Source organism: Acanthopagrus latus, chromosome 13, assembly GCF_904848185.1.
Source record: "Acanthopagrus latus isolate v.2019 chromosome 13, fAcaLat1.1, whole genome shotgun sequence".
Lineage (NCBI taxonomy): Eukaryota > Metazoa > Chordata > Actinopteri > Spariformes > Sparidae > Acanthopagrus > Acanthopagrus latus.
This window is the reverse complement of record NC_051051.1, coordinates 2,082,407-2,103,525: the sequence shown is the minus strand read 5'-3', so window position 1 is coordinate 2,103,525 and position 21,119 is coordinate 2,082,407. Positions and strand designations below refer to the sequence as shown.

At 42.8% G+C, this 21,119-nt stretch overlaps 1 protein-coding gene across 1 annotated transcript in view; it reads left to right on the top strand.

Annotated features, from left to right (window-relative positions):
* The window catches only part of nsg2 (neuronal vesicle trafficking associated 2), a 39,364-nt gene extending 20,235 nt beyond the window's left edge, over positions 1-19,129 (top strand). The window contains exons 4-5 of the mRNA XM_037120236.1: positions 14,463-14,573; positions 17,713-19,129. Coding sequence (XP_036976131.1) covers positions 14,463-14,573; positions 17,713-17,910 — 309 coding nt within the window. The 3' untranslated portion in view covers positions 17,911-19,129. The remainder of the gene's footprint in view (positions 1-14,462; positions 14,574-17,712) is intronic.
* Positions 19,130-21,119: the final 1,990 nt, after the last annotated feature.

The following is a 21,119-nucleotide window of genomic DNA, read 5'->3' as shown; positions in this document are numbered from 1 at the left end:
TATATGACATCACAGCGGCGGCTGCATCAAAACTCTATTGTTGGACTCAGTAAGTCAGTTGTCACGCGTTCGCCAAGGCTGGAAGGCATTTCTGAGCCTGACTGATGGCAAAGCGGTCTGACAGCATTACATCTCTTGGCACACATATTCACACGCAGGCTGATTTGTTTCAGTTTTCATATTTCTGCCTCAGAAATCCGTCTCGTCTCAGAGCAGGAGAGGAAACAGCCCAGCAGGTCTTGTAGCGATGGGATCCGATCAAATCGCAGCTTCTGTTGGTCGGAAACATAATTATCACTCACATCTTTTGTTTTTCACAGCCGGCCGGATATTTCAGAAACTTTTAAGCATATTTCAGGAAAATTTGGTGGAAAATTAGGCCATCGCCCGAGGAAAAAGTAATTAGTGTCGGGTGCTGATCAAGCAATATTCAAAGGATTTCTCAAGATTGCAGGAAAGAGGATTTCTTTTAAATTATTTAAATGATTTTTAGTGATTAATGCAGACTGCTGTTCATCTGAGTTGTGTGTTCACAGTTTTTCTGGTAAAAGCATCACAAAAAGCAAACCTGGAGCCGATCAGACAAATAATCAAGGTTAAAACCAAGCAGTCTGTAACAGAACCAGAGTTTATCCACAGCATTTTTCATTTTGAAATGTAATCTTTTTATTAAAGTCCTGTGCAGATTTGATCAATTTAAGGCCGTTAAGACTCAAAGAAACAACTTCCTGCAGCTGCGTCTCACGTGGCCGGTAAATATCTGTTCATCCTTGTTTGATGTTTCCAGAAGGATAAAAAGTGAAGACAGAGAGCGAGTGAGTGTCCTCAGACGGAGTCCTTCCTCTCTCGGCTGCTGCCGCTCTGACAAGCTGAGCCATGGGAGCAATTAGGAGACAGACAGACTGCGGACGGCCAGTCTGACCCTCCACTTCTCACTCGTCTGTTGGTTCCTCTCACTTTAACATTTGTCCTCGCCATCGATCCGCCTCTCTGTGTCACTCACGCTGTGTTCGCTGTCCGTACAGCAGCAGTATCGCTCGTTTAATTTACTGTTAGTGTCATTGACCGTCTCCTCCATCAAGGCTGATAAAAAGACATATTCTGGACATCAAACAGTCACAGTCCTCCCTCCCCACTGAATCGTATAGCTCTCCAAAGTCTTCCATCTGCTCACTCAAGTAGAAAAATCATTTTTATCCGTCTGCTCGACTCTGGTTTCTTTGATTTTCTCTCTGAACACTTTTCTCTTGGGATTATTCTGTTGTAACAGCAGGTGCTGCTGACGGGCTGCATGGACATGTGACGTGGGAACATTTCAGTATTAATATTTTTCCACTGCTGACTGGGAGACGACGGGACGCTGTTGTCTCACTGCAGTAGACTATAGCATGTTAGCACTGTAGAAACAAAGGCTGATGCTCTGTTGGTCCGTCATACCAACCAAACGATTTACAGAATGAATATCGGCTGATAATAATCAGAACTGAAGCTCCTGTAAACTCCATCGGACGCTTCTCAGTTGTGTTGCATTAGTAAAATGGCCACTGGAGCTGGATGATGCTCCACGTTTTAACAAGCGTCCGTGAAGCGAGTCTATTTTTGATGGAAGCGCAGATCGAGTCAGACTGAAGTTGGAACGTGAAGTGCATCACATCTTTTTTTTAATAAAACAGCCTGTGCAGACTCGGGATACAATGCCGCTGGAAATATTAACAATATAAACACACTTAAAACAGACAAATGATGAAACTATCTAATCACGTAGCCTAAAAAAACAGGGTGAAATGACGAAATGAACCCAATCTGAGCAGCTCAGCAGCATCAGACCAACCTGACAGCCGAATACGAAGCGGACAGAACAAAACAGTGTCGCACACGTCAGGTAACACAATCCCGGTGGAATCACACAGTTTGGTTTACATGACAACAGTTTAGCTAAACAGGAAATTTCTTCCTTTGCGTTGTAAAAAAATGAGACAACCTTTTCAAAAGATAATCCACTGGAAAGCCCATTTCAAAACGTTGTTCTTTCACTTCCTCAAAATACCGTTAATGTGTAAAACAAAAGTTTACATTTTATGCAAAAACTTTTGTGAACGTTGACTGGAAACCAAACATCAATACTGCAGGTCACGTCAAATTATCTGGATGAAATGAAGTTTAGCAGAACCGCGAACATAAAATTAATAAATTGAGGAAGACTCGAATTTAAAGTCATCCATCAACATGACGTGCTAACCTGCAGCAACACACACACACACACACACACACACACACACACACACACACACACACACACACACACACACACACACACACACACACACACACACACACACACACAGCTGTCTGCATACACAGGAACATAAAGAATGCCAGGAGACTGAGAGCTGTGGATACATTAGAGTAATGAACCTTGTCTTGTGATGTAAACAACTGTTTCGAGGTGTGCTAAGTGTGTGTGTGTGTGTGTGTGTGTGTGTGTGTGTGTGTGTGTGTGCTGAGAGGCGGGTCCCGTCATTAATAATATTTCCTCTCTTGAAACATCTTCATCTCGCAGAGTTTGAGCTGATTAGCAAATCTAATCCAGATGTTTAGTGTCTCCTCAGAGACGTATTACTGATTCATAATGAGTCTGCCTGTGTGTGTGTGTGTGTGTGTGTGTGTGTGTGTGTGTGTGCGTGCGTGCGTGTGTGTGTGTGTGTGTGTGTGTGTGTGCGTGCTGAGAGGCGGGTCCCGTCATTAATAATATTTCCTCTCTTGAAACATCTTCATCTCGCAGAGTTCGAGCTGATTAGCAAATCTAATCCAGATGTTTAGTGTCTCCTCAGAGACGTATTACTGATTCATAATGAGTCTGCCTGTGTGTGTGTGTGTGTGTGTGTGTGTGTGTGTGTTTGTGTGTGGACGCTCGTGTGTTCACATTATCCATTCAGATTTGTCGTCTTCATTGATTGGTTATTGTCTGATTCGTAGGATCGGGTTTCGCGGGTCGCAGCTCCCGTGATGTTTATTCATTTCGCTGCTGTTGAAGCATTTTTCCATCTCTTCACCCACCTGATATTTGACTTGAGTCTGCGCCCTGAGAGCACTTTCTCCTCCGGGCGGCGTCTCTAACCAACATGACAGCGTGCTCCGACAAAACCTTTGAAGTTTTGTCTCCATAGAGACCTTCCTTAATTGGGCTACATTAGCATAATTAGCATCTATCTCCTGCTGAACACGCGTCGTCTCTCTGGCTGCTGAGCTGGTGGAGCGTGTTCACGGGAAAGAAAAAAGACTTTTGATGCTATTTAATCACATTTCCAGTAATCAGCAGAGGGAGTAAAAATTCAAGCTTACACTATCTCTACATACAGAAGACACCTTTATTGTGACGGTCACACCCTTTAGCCTCACGAAGCCCCCCAGATGTTTCTAAAAAGCATAATTCCTGAGAGAAGGCCTGATCTTCACTAAAGCTGGAAACACAATACATGACATGGAGGCCGATTATCATCCCGACTTTCCCATGAAGAATGTTTTTTGTGATTGTAAGGAGCCCGCGCCTCTGAAAAATAGGCCAAGTCACCATGGAGACTCTCACGTTATCTCACAGCGTGCAGGATTTAAATCTCTCGTCTCCAAATGAAGCATCCGAGCGGTCTGATCCGCCGCGATTACATGGGAAACGTTTCATTTTAACCAGTCGAATCGGCTGACACGGGTGTGATCCTGTGGTTTGAGATGATCGTTTGGAAGTAAGATGACGCTAATCTGCACAAATCAGTCGTTACATGTGTGATGTTTGTACTGAAACTCGTCCTGTAACTCGTCTCTGGCTGGTATTTCTTCCTTTTAGTGCACAGAGTGCTCACTTTGTTACTGCAAGTCGGTGCAATTTTCAACCCGGTAAAGAGAAAATTCAGCAACTCTTGCTGGGCTTTCATGCAGGAGGCTGCAGAGGACGCTCAGGTACAAAGTGTTTGGAACTCATTCACCTCTGGATGAGTTCAGAGAGCGAGAGGGAGGTTGTGTTTGTTCAGACCAGACAGATTCTGTCTTTTGCTTTGTGCATTTCTGTATTTTTTTTCTGTATGTGCAGCATAAAAAACTCAAACATAATAATTGGAAGACATGTCTGGGTGCTTTTTTTTTTGCCCTTGTCACTCATTTTTGAAGTCCAGCGCATCGATGGAAGCAGCACGATCACGTCTCGACGAAGGGAAAACTCAAGATATCAGCAAAAAACAGTTATTCACTCATAAAACCATCAATTATAAAAAGAACACAAACACCATATATTGAATTTCAATGACAGCTTTCAAGAAGAAGGAGAATTTTACATCTTTAAGAAGATCCAGTTAATGTTAAAGATTTATGGTGGTAAAAGTTGTTGTCGTGTGAGTCGACTTTACCATTCAATACAGAAAGCACTGTGATGTCAGCGGCCTGTTGGACCCCACAGATCAGAGAGAGCTCACAAAAATGATTTGTATAAAATCTAGAAAACCATGAAGATGAACAATGACACTGAAGACGTCAAATCATCCGTCAACATGACTTGATAACTTTAATCCAATAAGAATCATCAAAAAAGATTATGATGTTCTGGGACCATTGGACAAAAATGCCAGTGTTTATTTCTGAAGTTATGTTTATAGTAACTTATGTCATTTTGGTGATTATTAAAAAATGAACTGTGCCTCAAACCAGCTGACAGTTTACAGAGTTGTGTTCAGTGATCCATGACGGTGTCGTCGACGTACACGACACCTGAATGAGTCGCTCTCGTCGTCCCATCTGAGCGACCTTTATGTAAAATAGTAGATCTGTAATGAAATCTATTCTCTCATACAAACAAACGCAGCATGAGCGCGGCACACAGTCCTCTGAGTCTCTTGTTCTGTTCTTTGTTCCTGGGAAATATGGAACAATGCAGCTCGTTGACCTCAGCAGACGAAACCTCTCAGAACCTCCTGCACCGCTCGGAGGGAGCCGGGCTCCGGTGTGCACACCTCAGCTGACCTGAGAGGAAACGCTCGTGTTGTCTCAGGTTTGCATTTTAACAGTTTGTGTTTCCATCCGAGATGCGATGCATGTCGACAGCCGAGTGTTTGTGCTGTGTTGCCACACTACTGTAGCTGCGCTCGTCTCAACCGGAAAGCCAGTCCTCAAGAGCCCGAATCCCCTGAACACGGTCTCCTTGACATCCTGCCCCGTCTCAGATGCTCCGCTCGGAGGGAGCTCACTCCCCAAAGATCACGGCTACGAGAGGTTTCTTTGTTCCACGAAAAAAAAGAGAATTTTGCAGTGAGATGCTTTTAGAGGAAGAAGACTGACTGCAGGTCAGGGAAGTACTGTACGTTTATGTAACAGCTACAGTTTATAGATAAGATTCAGAGTTAGACTTTATAAAAGCAACACGCACATTTGTACCATATGTGGAGACATTTCAAGCTGTTTTAGTGGCAAAAAAGCCAAACTATGGTGTTTTCCTCATCCTAACCAAGTGTTGCCTGAACCTAACCAGAGCATCAGCACAGCGTTAACGTAAAGTTGCAACACACAGAAACATTAAGTTTGAACTTTTCTGTGTTTTTGTTGAAACGTCTTTCTGGCGATCATGTTGATCATTTTATAATTTTAGCAAATTTTACCTGTAATACTTCTGTAGGTTGTCATGTTTTATTTTGTAGATTACATCCTTATTCTAGTTTTCCTTTCCACTTCCTGTCTTTGTGTTTTTCCTCTCCCTCTGTCTGTGCTCACCTGTCCTCCATCAGTTCATCATTCCTCTGTGTTTAAGTCTTCTCTGTTGTTTAACCTGCCTCTATATGATGAACTGTGATACATATTTTTTCTACTGTTATGTTTTTCTTGAAGACTCTGGTTGTCTCGTCCACCACGCGGTGAAACATGAGGTTTAAAAATCTCTTCTGGAGACCAAATGTTCCCTTCTGTCTTGTGCTGTCTTATACTTGCTTCAGTGTTTGACTTTATAATAATTAATATTCCATGTACTGTACGGTGACAGAGAAGCTCCGTGTTTTGCTCACGGACACGTGGGGATCAAACCGGTGACCTTTCCAGTTCTCGGTTGTGGTTTCCCTAACAGGTACGCCATCACCCACCTCATTAATTTCATCATTACAAAAGTGCCTGAAGAGGATAAGAGAATATTTCATTTACATTTTTATGTAGCGGGCCGATCTCTGACTCGGACGCCGCTACATGCGATGAAAAGTGGAGGGCTGCGTGCGGATTAGACACTTCAGCAGGACACATTTCCATCTGCGCTCGAGGCTCGAGGTTGTTTGGTCTCAGAGAGAATGAATTTATTTTTAAATGTAATGTCTGACTTTATGGCTGCAACACATATCTTCATTATCTGCCGTTTGCTCTGTACAGTGAAGGAAAAGTGTTTTTTAAAAGAACACAATTCTCACCACGAGTCAGAAGTTGCCAGACTCCTGCGGTGATGTATTCAAACGACTTGTTTTGTCGGGTCCAGATGTCTGAACTCTGCAGATATGCAATTTACTATCTTACAAAAAAAGAGAGAAAAGCTGCAAATCTTCAAGATGTAAGCAGAGAATGTTTTCCACTCTTGTTTGACAAATTGGCCCTTTTCAGAGAAGACGTTTTGACGTGTCACAGCAGGAAAAGCACAGCGGTGAATAATACATTCCCATGGTTTGATTTTTGTTTTTGATCGATGTCTTATCCACTCAGGGAGGGAGAGGAAGCAGATGATGTCATATTAAACACTGATGAACAAGAGTACCGTGCTTGTACGGGTCAAAATGATCAATGTCAAGTGTTAAGGCTGATGTTTTATATGATATGATGTGATATGTATCTTTATGTGGCAGCCTTTTATCTAAGACAAAATCTCCTGCGGGAAAATTAAATCGATCTTGAATCTAAAACACTTTTACAGTCAAGGACGCCGTGAGCCAACAACAGCTGGAGTCAGAGTCCCTGTCGTCCGGACACACAGGTCCAGGTCCTGGTTCTGATTCTAACGTGCTGCCGGGAAAACAACTGTTCAATGAAAATTACAGTCAACTTCAAAATGTTGTGTCCTTGAGAAAGACGCTCACTGACAGACTGAAAACAAGACAACAGTTTGAATATCACATTATTATTTATGCTAATAAAATCTTATCAAACAAGAAATCTGTGCAAAGAAGAAAGACAGAAAGAAACAAAGGTCAAAAACAAACCAGGTAAAACAGTTAATTTAACATTTTTTCTATAACTAATTCAGGATGATACATTCTTGAGGTTTCTTCTGTGATTTTTTCTGCCATGTTTTGCAGCCCTATAGTTTAGATTCACACTTTAGAGATCTTTGATTTACCTTTAAGGCGCCACTTGAGTTTAATTAATTAATGATTAATGATTTGATGATAATGACTTTTTTATCGGCCACATGTGAGTGGATGGTAACGTGATGTGAAAAATGAAAAACGTCTCTCTCGGTTGACTCTGTGAGCCTGTGGACGTTGGTTGAAGTTGTTTCACGCCGCTGGATCTTCTGCCCCCGTCTGAAGGACGCGCCTCGTCTCCTCTCTGCTAACAGAGAGCAACAGCAGCTAACGTTAGTTCAGAAATCGAGTCGCTAACATAAACTGAGGACCGTCTTCCAGCACGATACTGAAGATCCACAGAGTCTGTTTAATGATGTCGCCACTTAATTAACTTGCAGCTCACAAACGTTTTTATAATAGACAGAATTGATGGAGAGCGTTCGATGGTTAAACGATCCTTTACGGCCGGACGTGGACACGTAATGGCTCCCGCAGCGATCTGACCGCTGACCTTTAAGCCTCTGTGTGTTTCTGTGATGAGACTTTCTCTGCGCCGCCTCACCCTGTCACCAAGTTCATTAATTTCATTAATCAACAAACTGCCCTCAAGGCATTACACGTTATTACAGCCGAGATAAGATATATTTAATATTAGAACTTTTTCTCATTTGATATTAATAGCTCTTTTTAATGCGTGTAGCTGGAGCGCGAGGCGTCGGCGTAGACGGAGCAGATGATAATCTTTAAAACCAGAAGGGACGGAGCTTTGTGCCGCGGGTCAGACGGAGCCAGAGGGCTAACAGGAGGATGAATGAAAAATAGTTGTGTGTGCTTCCTTTAGTGGGGTATTGATTGATGCATCAACTGATATCTCATTGTGTTTGCTGCCTGTCTGTCTCTCTGCCTGCCTGTCTGTCTGCCTCCATCTGCCCCTTGATCTCCATCGCTCGCTCTCCGTCTGCCTTTCGCTTGCTGCTTTATTGTCTCTGTCACCGCCTCCTTTTATTTCTCACTCTGCTCCCTCCTGTCACTCTGTTATCTGCTTTTATCAGCATCATTTTTCTCTCCTGTCACACCCACCTTCCCCCCTTTTTTCCTCGCTTACACATCCTCCCCTCTTTTTTTTTTTTTTTTTTTCCTGGAGTGAATGTGAGGAGGTGTCGGCTCTGCAGCCCTCATCAGGCTCATGGAGCTCCGGCAGTAAGAGTGTGGGCGGTGTGATTCGTTCCAACATATTGTGGTGTTAAAAAAGAAAAAGGGGGGAGGAATGGTTCGTTGAACTGCAGTGAAACAGGGTGTGAAGAAGCACATCCACTTAGGAAACCGCCTTTGAACTTACGATGCACTGTGCAGCCATACATAATTAAAGCGAAGTGGATTTTGTGGAAGAAATCCACCTCATGAATCAGTTATTTTCTTCCATCCAGAAGCATTTTTTAGGGAAAACAAGCAAGTGGTGTGTGTGTGTGTGTGTGTGTGTGTGTGTGTGTGTGTGATGAAGGATGGAGGGAAACATAAACAATAGGTAGACGGATGCTTCATCTGAATGCTGGAGAACAGAGGAACAATCCTGCTGGATCTTTTATAATCTGGTTTGATTGTTTGTTTCTCCTCCGTAACACACGACGGTCGGCAGCTGCGTTCAACAGAAACAACAGACACCAGATCCATATTTACAGTCTGCGCATCAGAATATGAAGAATATTAATAAGTTAATCAACAGAAGAATAGTCGCCAACATGTTTGTTAATCACTTCACAGTTCCAGCTTTTCACTTGCAGAGATTATCTGCGCTTCATTTCGGCGAGTGAGCTTTGATTAGATGTCAGATGAAATCACAACAATCACGCTTCACCGTTTCTGGCATTTTAACTCAAACTCTTCATCCATTAACCAACAAACTCTAGATTAAAGTTTAGATTAAAGATTCAGATGAATTGAAATATGATCGAAATCACTGTGTGACCGAGTGCGATATTCAGATTGCAAGGAGCTGCAAAGTTATGATGAAGCTAAAATAGGCGACAAACAGCATCATAACGAGGAGCTGCAGAGATCCAGCACACAGATCTGTTTCTCCTGAGGTCAAACAAACAAGTGTCACATCATCATGAGTTGTGATGCAAAGATGATGATTCTCACTGATCATGAATCATGTCGCGACGGTAGCATCTGTCGAAACAAACATCTGGCAGCGTTAGTTTAGATAAATGTTTTCTTTAACGCTGCTGTAAATCATACAGATATCTTCATCTTCCAACAGTGAGCACAGTTACAGAGTGTTTGTGTCTAAAGAAGAGAAGAGAAATGTTCTGGTATCCCTGCAAACTTCATCCAATCAGGACAGAGACCTCCTGTTTTCTGCAGAGCGGATGAATCACTGTTTTCTCTGATGATCATCATCTGTGGATTCTTGTCTGAATGAATCTGCTTGTTGTTGTTGTTGTTGTTTGTCTTCAGAATGTCAGAAAGTTGTGAAAAATGTCAGTCAGTGTTTTTCCACAACACAAGTTGACGTCCTGAAACGCCTCTTTTGTCCACAACAAGGAAGATTTTCAGTTCACCGTCACAGAGGAGAAGAAACCAAAATGACTGTTAACAACTAGCCGATCAGTCGTTGCAGCTCTTTTTAATGTCGCCAGTCTGAACTTTTTTGTTGTTGCTTTAATCACGACTCTGTTGAAAACGTCGGTTTGTTATTTCTGGACGATTAATCCATCAGTGTGTTCCTGCAGGGAACCTGTGTGTGATCACTTTATATGATACGTATGCCATCGAGATGAAAGAGGCCGGAGATGATTCACTTTTGTTTGGTACGGTGAGTGTTTAGTAGTTATATTTCCCTTAAGCTTGTTCGTATTAGTTCCTGTGTGATCACAGACGATGATCTCGATGCCAGTAAAATGTTTCTTTGCTCGGTGCAGATTTAAATCCAACCTGTGAGTTTGTACCCATACGAACTGAAACATGCTGGCCTGGTTAGAGGCTGTTACAGCTCCTGCAGTCGGTCCAGTCTTCACTGATGGAGCCGGTCCTTGTTAAGGACACGTTGCTTTTAGTCCAAATTATACCAGCATGCTGTTCACCTGCCTGCATCCAAGAAGAACAAGCGTCCGCCTGTTATCTGCGCCGCACAGCGAGCAGGGTGGTGGTTGTGTCGGAGGTGATAGTGGTGTAGGATGGCACACACCGGAGCGCTAATGACAGAACAGCCGTATCGACTGTGTTGCACAGGAAACAGGATGATGTTGATGTGTGCGTGGGAGGCTGCCACGCCGGGAGATGCAGCCTTGAGTCGACTAAACATGCACCATTTTTTATTTATTGTATTCTGCTGCATTTCTCTCTCTCTGTTCTATTAATGTGACCGAGGCCTTGGCACAGACTCAGCTGATCAGATGAATGAGAGCATCATCTCTTCAGAAGTGAATATGGAGGTCCAGGCAGATAAACGCATGACTCCACTCCATGCGTAGAGCAGGAAGTCTTCATCCTCGAGCTGTAGGAAGACCTCCTAAGGTTTACTGCCGAGTTCAGCCAGATTATGAATAATGGAGAAAGGTCAGGATGGATTTTTAATGGATTTATACACCACCTGGTCGCGGCCGCGTCAACAGGGATTTATAAAGCGATGGTTTCTATTACAAAGGTCGGGCTGTGTTTCTGCTCCGGCTGCTGCTGCTCTTCTGTTCAATCTACGGTGAAAGATTAACGGAGCCTTAATGTCCGTCGACTGTACGACTCACGCCGCCGTTAATACGACTCATCTGTAATGTTGAGCGCCATTAAAGGGTCTGATGGTATGTAGGACACGGATTCATTCAGTAAATAAGCAGCTGAATTGCAGATGCAGTACCATGCTCGCATATTATATTAACATTATTATTTCATAAGTGCAGTTTGATGACAAATGTAAATTGCTAAATATGGACCGCACAGCTCAGCAGTTTCTTCTGCTTTAATCATTTTCAAGGGAGATATCCCACATTTAGACCCGTCATTGAACCTGTCACGGTCTGTTTCTCCGCCTGTCATTAATAAACGGTTAATTTAAAGTTAATTAAGCTTCGAATTAAAAGGTTTATAGACGTCAGTTGAAACTTTACAATGAACAACTGCTCACTCAGTGGTTTGTAAAGCATTCCATTGTTTGATAACAGTCAGATAACTATTAAATAAAGTTTAATTAACCACAAATTCACCATTATTATTAATTATTAATGATGGTTTTTAGACGTGTGACCCTGCTGTGTTCCTGTATGAATGATGGAAGTGAACAAAGGACGGAGTTAATGAGGAGCCAGACAAGTCACCATCACTTCGAGACTTTTTTTAAACTTCTTCCACACATTAAAATGAATGAATCATGTTTGGAATCGATATGAAGTATCTTCATCTTTAACTGGAGATTGCTGCTTTATTTCATCATTCCAGGCACCCGAGCTGCCGTCACTGTCACCAGCAGTTATTTCACATGTCAGCACAGCGAGAAGACAGAAACTTAACTAAGCAAACATCTCTGCGTCCGAGCCAGAGTTGTTATGTGATGTTATGTTCGACGTCTCACCACTTCACTCCCATGCTGAGTGTATTTTCGTGAATGTCGTGAGGAAGAATTTGGTGTCTCGGCTGCGTTGACAAAGAATTCACAGCAGCAGTTTGGTTGAGCAAAAGCACAAATCTCTTCAGTGTTTAGCGACTTAAGTCTCTGTTTCATGTTTCAAAGTGTCCAAGCAAAGTTGGCTCTCTACATGCATGAAACTCCAACAGCTCGCTCCGTGAGACGAGGAGTTTTGTAGTAATCCCTTCTCTTAATAAGCTGTTTCACACGCATCGCTATTCAAAAAGGGGGTCAGGGTGGGTCTTAATCAGTCATTCGACGTCTGTCGCCGCTCCTAAAGGCGGGTCGCCGTGACTTTAAATGCGTCCTTTTAATGCATCGCTGTGTGTGATGTGGGAGATGTAATTTATGGTGAGTGTCAGCGGCGACCAAGGCTAAGAGTCGTGTCCCCCGGTTGACACCGAGTAAACAGTCACTTAGCTCGCGTGTCCCTGTCCACCCCCACAACGCTGATGGAGACCGATGATCACGCCCATGTGTAATTGCGCTGACATCCCTGTGACAGATCATATAGAGAGCAGTAAATCGAGAAGGGCTCTGATGTCGCTCTGGAAATGGAAACAGGACGTTGGGAATATTCATCCGTTCAGGAAGGTTCCGTTTTGTTTTGGCCCGCCGGGATGAATCTGACTTTTTCATGACAACATTTTAATTTTGATCATGTGTCGGGGAAACACAGACGCGTGCACCACACAACATTTTATGATTTAGCAGACAGAAGCATTTTATAACGCAGCTATCCTTTGCACATGTTTTGCATAATTCTAATTAAATGCTCAGTCAAAAGCACCCAATCGGGCTGTCAAGTAGAAAGTAGGAGGAAACAAATCCTTTTATATGTTAATCTGCTTTACTACGACATTGTCTGGCCTGCCAGGGGAATGAATATTTCACACCTCAAACGACACAGAGGCGTTCTTATTTGCATCAGCACGGCAAAATAAATGTGTTATTTCCATCATTTTAGATTAGCTCTGCTTTTCTGCTGCTATTAAACATTTCTCACGCCACAGATGCATTTTGATTCTGTCCAAGCGAATCCTGATAACATTTCACAGTCGCTCGTTGTACAAAAACTGACCAGGACATTTTAATATGTTCCGGTTCTTCTTCTTTTGCGCACTTGAACACCTCAGAGCCGCTCGAGGTTTCAGGAAAATGCAATTGCTGAATGTGTTTGTCGCCTCCGAGCTGTGGACGGCCGGACACATTCAGAAAGAAGACGAAGTGCTAATTGATTTCTGTCGCTGACTTGAGTGCACCGACATTCAACGCAGGACGGATGCTGATTGATTCACGATTCACTGATTCAAGAACAAGATACTGGTTGAATTAAAATCTATTAAAGGGTAATTACACCAATTGCACACATTCAAGTGTGTTCACAGGTCTCAGGGAGTAAAACTGCACATGTGAGAAAAGTCTGATAAACTGTCTCCAGTGATGTCACTCGCAGGTTCAGTTGCATTGTGGGTAACGTAGGCACTAAGTTTTTGAAAATCAGTCCACTGGTCCACCAATATAACACTGTTGGACTCATTATGGACATGATCTAAAACGATACAGCAGAACCAGAGATATCACACAGTCACACTGATCCAATCACAAGTGAACGAGTCCAGGTGGACGTTTGTGAAACAGCTATGAAAAACTCTGAATCATTCACACCTTCTTGTGAATTCTGCAGCTCCATCAGCTCGACTGCTTCGGTGTCTGAAGTGCTTCTTGCCTGCGGACACGTAGTAGTTTCACCATTTATGTTTAAAGCTCAAGAAAGAACATTTTATTAACAGTAAACATGTCAAATATTACACAGATAACTTAGTTTGTGGGCTGTGGAGAATTTCCCCAGAAACGCTTAATTTTATGAGTTGTTGCGTTGGAAGGAACTTTATAAAGTTTGTGCGACGCCGTCCACAACAAAATCTTGATTATTTAAGCCTTTTTTGTTAATTCAGCAAACGTTATGCATGAGGATATTGTCTTTGTTTGTGTGAAAAAGCCGTGTGTGTGTTTGTCTTGGTGTTCATTTGCATAAAGAGCGGGGAGGTCTGCCGTGTCTTTTATGCTGAAAGGACAAATGTCTTTGTGCTGAAAATGCATATTTAGAGATAAATTCTGTCGCAACACAAACACACAGAATACAGAAAGAAAACAAGAACACAGCAAATCTTCCTCGTGTTCTCCTGATTAACGCCTCCGACTTCATGTCTTATATTTATCCACACACAGTGTCACAACCTGAGTCATTCGTCACGTAGCTCAACAGGAACACCTTGCCTTGAGGAGCCATTGACCTCCGTCAGCAGTGTCTCACTGTCCCATTTATTATGACTGCACACACACACACACACACACACACACACACACACACACACACACACACACACACCGGTGCACACACTCCATCTTTCTCACTGCGTAACCCTAACCCTGTCTCTCGTATATAAACCACATATTCACAGTCCTTGTTTATGGCTCTGACACACACACACACACACACACACACTCTCACACACACTGACCGGTGTTTGTCCTCCCTCCAGGTGACGATCCTGATCATCCTGGCTCTGGCCTTCCTCGCCTGCATCGTGTTCCTGGTGGTTTATAAAGCCTTCACCTACGACCACGCCTGCCCGGATGGATTCATTTATAAGGTAAGAGCAATAATTGGCCTGTATTTCATTTCACACAGCCGTCACTCGGCCCAGGAGGTCGTCAGGAGGTGAACAGGGCAGCTCGAATGTCAGCTGGGTTTCACATTAGCCTTCACAGGAGGATTTCATTATCGACATTTTATTTTGATAGTTTCTTTATTTGAGTAATCGACAGAATATCTAAAAATAGGTTAAAATGCCCGTCACAAGTTCACTGGTTACATCGTCAGTTCACCAATATTCAATTTATACTGATGATGAAAATGGATGAAATTGGCACTTTTTTCTTGAGAAATTAATTAAAGATGAGATCAGATAAGATAATCCAACGCTGATCCCACAGAGGGGAAAATCTGGTGTTTCAACAGCACATGGACAGAAAACAGAACAGTCAAGAAAGAAACTGAGAGAATGTATAAATATTAAGCACATGCAGCACGTGAGATGAGGTGAGAACGCTCTGAACTGTCTGTTGAATATGAAGTCAGAAGACTCCAGTCAGCTGGAATGATTGGAAACTGAGACAGAATCCACCCACACGGCTCCGGACTTACTTCTTCCACTAGCTGCTCCGTACTGAACATTTTAGGATCGCCACTTAAATCGTCAGTACATTCATATTTGTTCCATCTTAACTGAATAAATATTTTGGTATTAAATGGACGAGGGCTCCAGACTAACTTCTTTCACAGGTGTTTTTAATAATACTTTTGAATTTAACTCCAAACTCATTATGTTAATGATTGTAGCATGTTTCAGGTTAATGTTTGTTAAACGACGGCTGTCTACACGTCCAGTTAGCGTTCGTTTGGTCGCACCTGACGTGTATAAAACAGTCGCACCCTGCAGCCTTGTAGACAATATAGCTAAATAACAATGTGGTGTTTTATTTTAAAAGAAAAGGTTTTCGAGAGACGTTCACACAAACTGAGACCAGATATCATAAAATCAGTTGAAGCAGGCGGCACTGTGTTTGAGTTCCTCCTGTCTCAAACTTGAAAGAGAGTCTGCTTTCTTTTTATCCATTTATCATCAAATGTATTAGTCCATTAAAAGACCTTATTATAAGACCATGCTAGCTGTTCCCACCCGTCTCCAGTCTTTATGCTATGCTACGCTAACCTCCTGCCGGCTGAAATGATCCCAACTGGACTCATATATTCTCTCCTCCTAAAACACGAGACGATCTCTCCTTCACCGTCTCTGTCTGCTCTAAATAAAGAATTAAAGGTGAGTGCACTGTTCAGCCTCCAGCGGGAGAGGGAAAAAATAAAATACTCCCGTCCTACTTTTACTAATGTCCGAGGTCATCTTACAGGAAGAGGCTAACGAGGGTTATTACACTGGCAATCATCAATTAACCATATCAGTGATTTTGTTATGACGAGTGTAATCAAATGTAATTTCAAGCTTTTTCTTTTTCTCCAAGCCAAAGAAAGACATTGAGATATGTAATTAGCTGTTTCGGCTATTAAATGAGAATTAGACCTACTGCCTATTTTACAGTAATTACCACATGATGATCACTAACTCGTGATCCATACGACCGAGGTCGTCCATCCTTATCCGCCAATCTGCTGCCCGATGTGCCCAGTATCAGTGTTTAATCTCTTTCCAGGAGGTGGATGCAGACTTCCTCTCCTCCCAGGTACTTATAGATTTCCACCGCACTGCACTTATAAGTTTTCGTAGCAGTTTGCGTGAGGTCACCTTGGAAGTCTGTGTCTCTGGACGAATCTGGTCTTTTAGGTGGAATAAATCTAGTTTGAGGGCCGCAGCCTCTGCAGGGGCTCTCTGACTGCAGTCTGCAGAGGTATTATTAGAAGTGTCACATGCACGTTGGCCAGGTGCAAATGTGTCGATAGAAGAACACGCGCACGACACAACCGCACACAGGGCTGTTCATGTATGCACACTCAAACACATTTTAATGCTATACGGGCGCAAAATGCAGTAACATAAGCCTGCACTCTGTGTGGTATTATGAGCCCACTCTCCCTCGAAATAGAGCCGCACTCTTCGCTTCAGAAATGCAAAATGGCTTCTCTCATCTGCTCCCCATCCACTGATGAAACACAGGTAAATATAAATGCAGATTATGACTCTTGGATGTTTTGATCAGTGGGCGAGCAGACGATAAACACAGTTCTTCTCATCACAGCTCATCAAGCCGTATTCCATTTTCGACATCTTTCTGAGAGACATATTCAGTTGCGCTCCATGATTTTGCATCATTAATAAAAACAGTAAAAACACGTATTGTGTTTTCTTTCTGCGTAAGTTTTATTCAACACAAATGTGCTGAATATAAATATAAATGAGTATGTTTGCAAACACAAGCAGCAGTGGAAGTCTGAAAAGCTCATTTTAACGTTGGCTTCTTGAACGTAGCACTTTTAAATGTCTAAATTCAGAATTAGTCTGAGAAATTGCAAAACGATTTTGCTCAAACCAGACAAACATATCAGACACGTCGTGAACCAGCATCCCGGACCAAAACAAATGGGCTCACACAGAATCTGTCTGTCTTCAAAGCTGCCAGACTCCACAGAGAAAAACTGAGATTTTAACATTCAGCTCAGCATAAAACACACGACAGAAACCTAATATCACTCACCAAAACACTTAATTCACAGAGTTAGATGTGAAACGACTCTGCACGCTGTTTCACCCGGCTGTACTTCAGTAACATGAGGAGACATTTCTTCAGTCTGCTGAGTGACCTAGATCCATAGTAGTGTCCGAAGTCACCCACTCATTCCTTTCTCACTACCTGGGGAGGTTTTATATAGAGGAGTGTATCGTGAGCTCATCTGTCAAATGAAAAACTCTTTAGAGATTAACAGTTGTACTACCACACTACTGTTTATGATGCACTGTGGGATGAGTAAACTGCAGCAGCACAAAATGGTAAACTCACTATAAAGTCTACAATTTAATGGGTCGTGATTTTGGACACGGCCGATGTTAAATTATAATTGTTCTCTTAGCTGTCCTGCTGAGCTGGCTACCTAAAACACCAACTACAATGTGCTTCATGCAGCGAAGGTTTGGTCACACATGCCACCAACATGTGCACATGAAAAATATTTTATTTACTGCTCCGTGTTCTGACCCTCTGTGTTCCCTCTCTCCTCAGCACAAGCGGTGTATCCCAGCCTCTCTGGAGGCGTACTACGCCGCCCAGGACGCCAACTCGAGGGGCCGTTTCTACACAGTGATCAGCCACTACAGCATGGCCAAGCAGACCACCTCGCACTCCGTCTCCCCCTGGCTGCCTGGAGGGGCGGGAGGGCAGCAGCACGACGCGAAGCCCCCGAGCGGCGAGGGCCACTGAGCCGCCCGGCGGGTCCGAGGGTGTCGCAGACACGTACAGACAACACATGCAGACACGCAGACACGCAGACACACGAGAACAAGTAGGTGAATATGTAGAAATATAGACAAAAAGAGACGCACACAAACACGACAGCTGCATATATAATGCCAATATAGAGTGAAAACATGCATGCAGACATTAAACCACACAAGCACATCACAGCGAGATCATACTCTGATTCACCTTGACTGCATCTGAACCATTTCTCTTTGCTGACACACACACACACACACACACACACACTCTGCTCTCTCGTTACCATGTCGACTCCCTTCCTTATTTATTATTTATCGACTTGTCATGATATATTTATTTTTTAACCGTAACGTACGGATGATTTCTGTGTGATTACCAGGCAACTCTTTGTACAAAGACAAGCGCCAGTGCTGAACTGCAGCCTTCCTTCCCGTTTGTAGAGATTCTTTTACTTTTTATTTTCAAGTGTGTTTACTGGCGTTACTGTAGAATCAGACACACACACACACACACACACACACACACACACACACACACACACACACACACACACACACACACACACACACACACACACACACTCTAGTATTGCTGTAACACATTTACAAAACAAAGTTCTCTCTCTGAGGAAGGTTTGACGGCAGTGAGACACGTCCTGAGTTGATTGAATGAATCTTTTCCATCATGGCTGTTTGATGGCTCATCTTCAGACATTTCAATGTGCTGTGCTATAACATTTTAAATCCTGAGACCCCCCTCGCCCTCCCTGGTGACCCGAGCTGTACATACACCTGTGCGTTCAGGCTAGTTTTCTGTGTGTGTTTGCATCGTAGTAGCTTTAATTAGCAGATTTTTCCTTTTCTGTTTTTCTTCTTTGGTTACATATTGCTTCTGCGGCCGGTCTTGTAGCTCCCTCGAACACGATGTTGCAGATGGAAAAGGAAATACTGTGCATATCACCGTCTCTTGCCAAAACTCTTTGTTGTGTTTTGGTATGTTTTATCAATGGGCTTCGACTGCAGCCGGGTTCTGTTACTCTACAGTCATTTTTTCATTTTGTAACGTTGGATCTGTTGTCAAGAGCGCTTTTATGAGATATTGTGATGTTGTTAGTTGATATGTAGCGATACTTGATGTAATTTATCAGTGTGCATCCTTGTCTCTTGGTTTGAATTCAAAATAAAAACAAGCTGTGACCTGTGCCGAGTGTGTCTGTCTGTCAGTCCTGCTCACCGCCGCGTCTCTTTGGCGCTAACGCGGCGCCTAATTCAGCCCCGAGGCGCTGCAGTGCGAGCGACAGTGACGGCTTCTCATTCAGCACGTTATATTATTCACATGTTCCTTCTCCCACTCAGATTCATACTACATCAGATATGAATTCTGCTGTCTGTGTGTGGAGCTGCAGAGAGCAGGTCTGTTGATGAGCAGCTGTGACTGACAGCAGCAGCAGCAGCACCTGTATCTGTAATGACCACTGGATATATGATTCATCAACAGAGTCGTGTGTGGACGCAGATAAAGCTTTTGTTTTTCTCATGTGCAGCACTAATAACGGTGTCTTCAGTGAGTGACAGGTAGAGCTCGCGTTTCTAATTAGAGTTTGTATTCTAATGAATCTGTCTGCTGTCGGTGTGTTTTCACTCGGAGTAAAACATCTGCTGAATGCAACAGAGACGAAAAGTCAAAGAGAAGAAGACAAAAATAAACCCTGCGTGTGATTAAATAAGAATATAAACAGTCAATTTAGCATTTAAACTTTCCAGAAATGTCTGTGTTTGACTGGAGATCCACAATAAGTATTAGTCTGGGAAATGTACATGGTTATCTGCTGATAATGAATGTAAATAATCTGAATCTGAAGCCACATTACTGCTTTCACACCCTGCAGTACAGTAAATGATGACCAGAGAGTTGAAGCTGGTGTGGATGTTTCCATCAGAGCAGGAGCTCAGAGAGGAAACACGTCTGCAAGTTTATCTTCAAAAGAATCTTATGAGAGCTGCAGAAAACCTTCAGGTTCACATAAGCAACAGGAAAGGAACTTCTTTTATTTTCAGAAGTGTCAAATTATTGATGTTCTGATCGGTATTGGCCACAAGCGACGTGATTTATTAATTATCGGTTATACAGCAGAAAAACATCCACACGCTGCATCTCTAGTTTCATCCTCGTGTTGACGCATTTCAGCCAAATCAGAGTTCAAACTCTCGTCGTGTCTGCTGTGCAAAAAACAACAAATAACTGTAATTTATATCTCTAGGATGTGACAGCAGCAATAACACAAAGCTTTGTTTATTCTTTAATTGTCTCGTCCTGTTTTAATACCAGAAACTGTGTTATTACTCTGGTTCCTCCTTCATCCAGCCGCTGCACACAAACACTAACAGTTTGTCTTCAGCTCGTGTAAAAAAAACAAAGTCTGATCGTCTTTTAAAACTGTTTGTTTTCACAATGAGACCCAGGAAACCCAGCGAACATCAGGCAGGTCTTTGTTCTTCCCTCACCACCATGTTTCTTCATAATGAGCCTGTAATAGCTTCATAAACGGTTTCTCCTCCTCCTCTCATAGAATCTCCTGCTTCTCTAGCTTAACAGTAATGTTTTTAATGTGGTTCTTGCTGCGAGGGGACGATACCGGTGAAGTCCCTCACTGTGTTCATCAGCAAAATATATGTTCATACACATTTTCTGGAAAATGTAATGAGAAATAAGATAGAAATGTTCTTTTATTCTTGGGCAAAAATCCAACAAAAAGTGAGAATACTCCATCACAATGATCATTAGAATCAAATTTTGACACCACACAGTCCTAATCTCTGATTTACAGCATCGTCAGTGCAGACAACTTCCCCTCGTGGTGTTGATGAGATCGCTCTGTCGCAGCAGACACACACAGTATCTGTTGTTTCATTACACACTGTACTTGTTGCTCATTCAGAGGTTGTCCCACTGGGTTCTGAAAACGGTAAAACATAAAGGATACGTTTTAAATATGATTAGCTCTCCTGTGTGGTTATAAACAAAAGATGAAGGCTGTTTACAGAGTTTCTCTTAAGATCTTGACCAGTCGCTCACTCAACAACGGTGACGTAAATGTTGATAACTGATAATAAAAGAAGATTTTCCTCCTGTTTGCCGTTTTCTTTACTCCCATGAGGATGCAAAACAGAACTGACTCAGAGTCTGAAGTG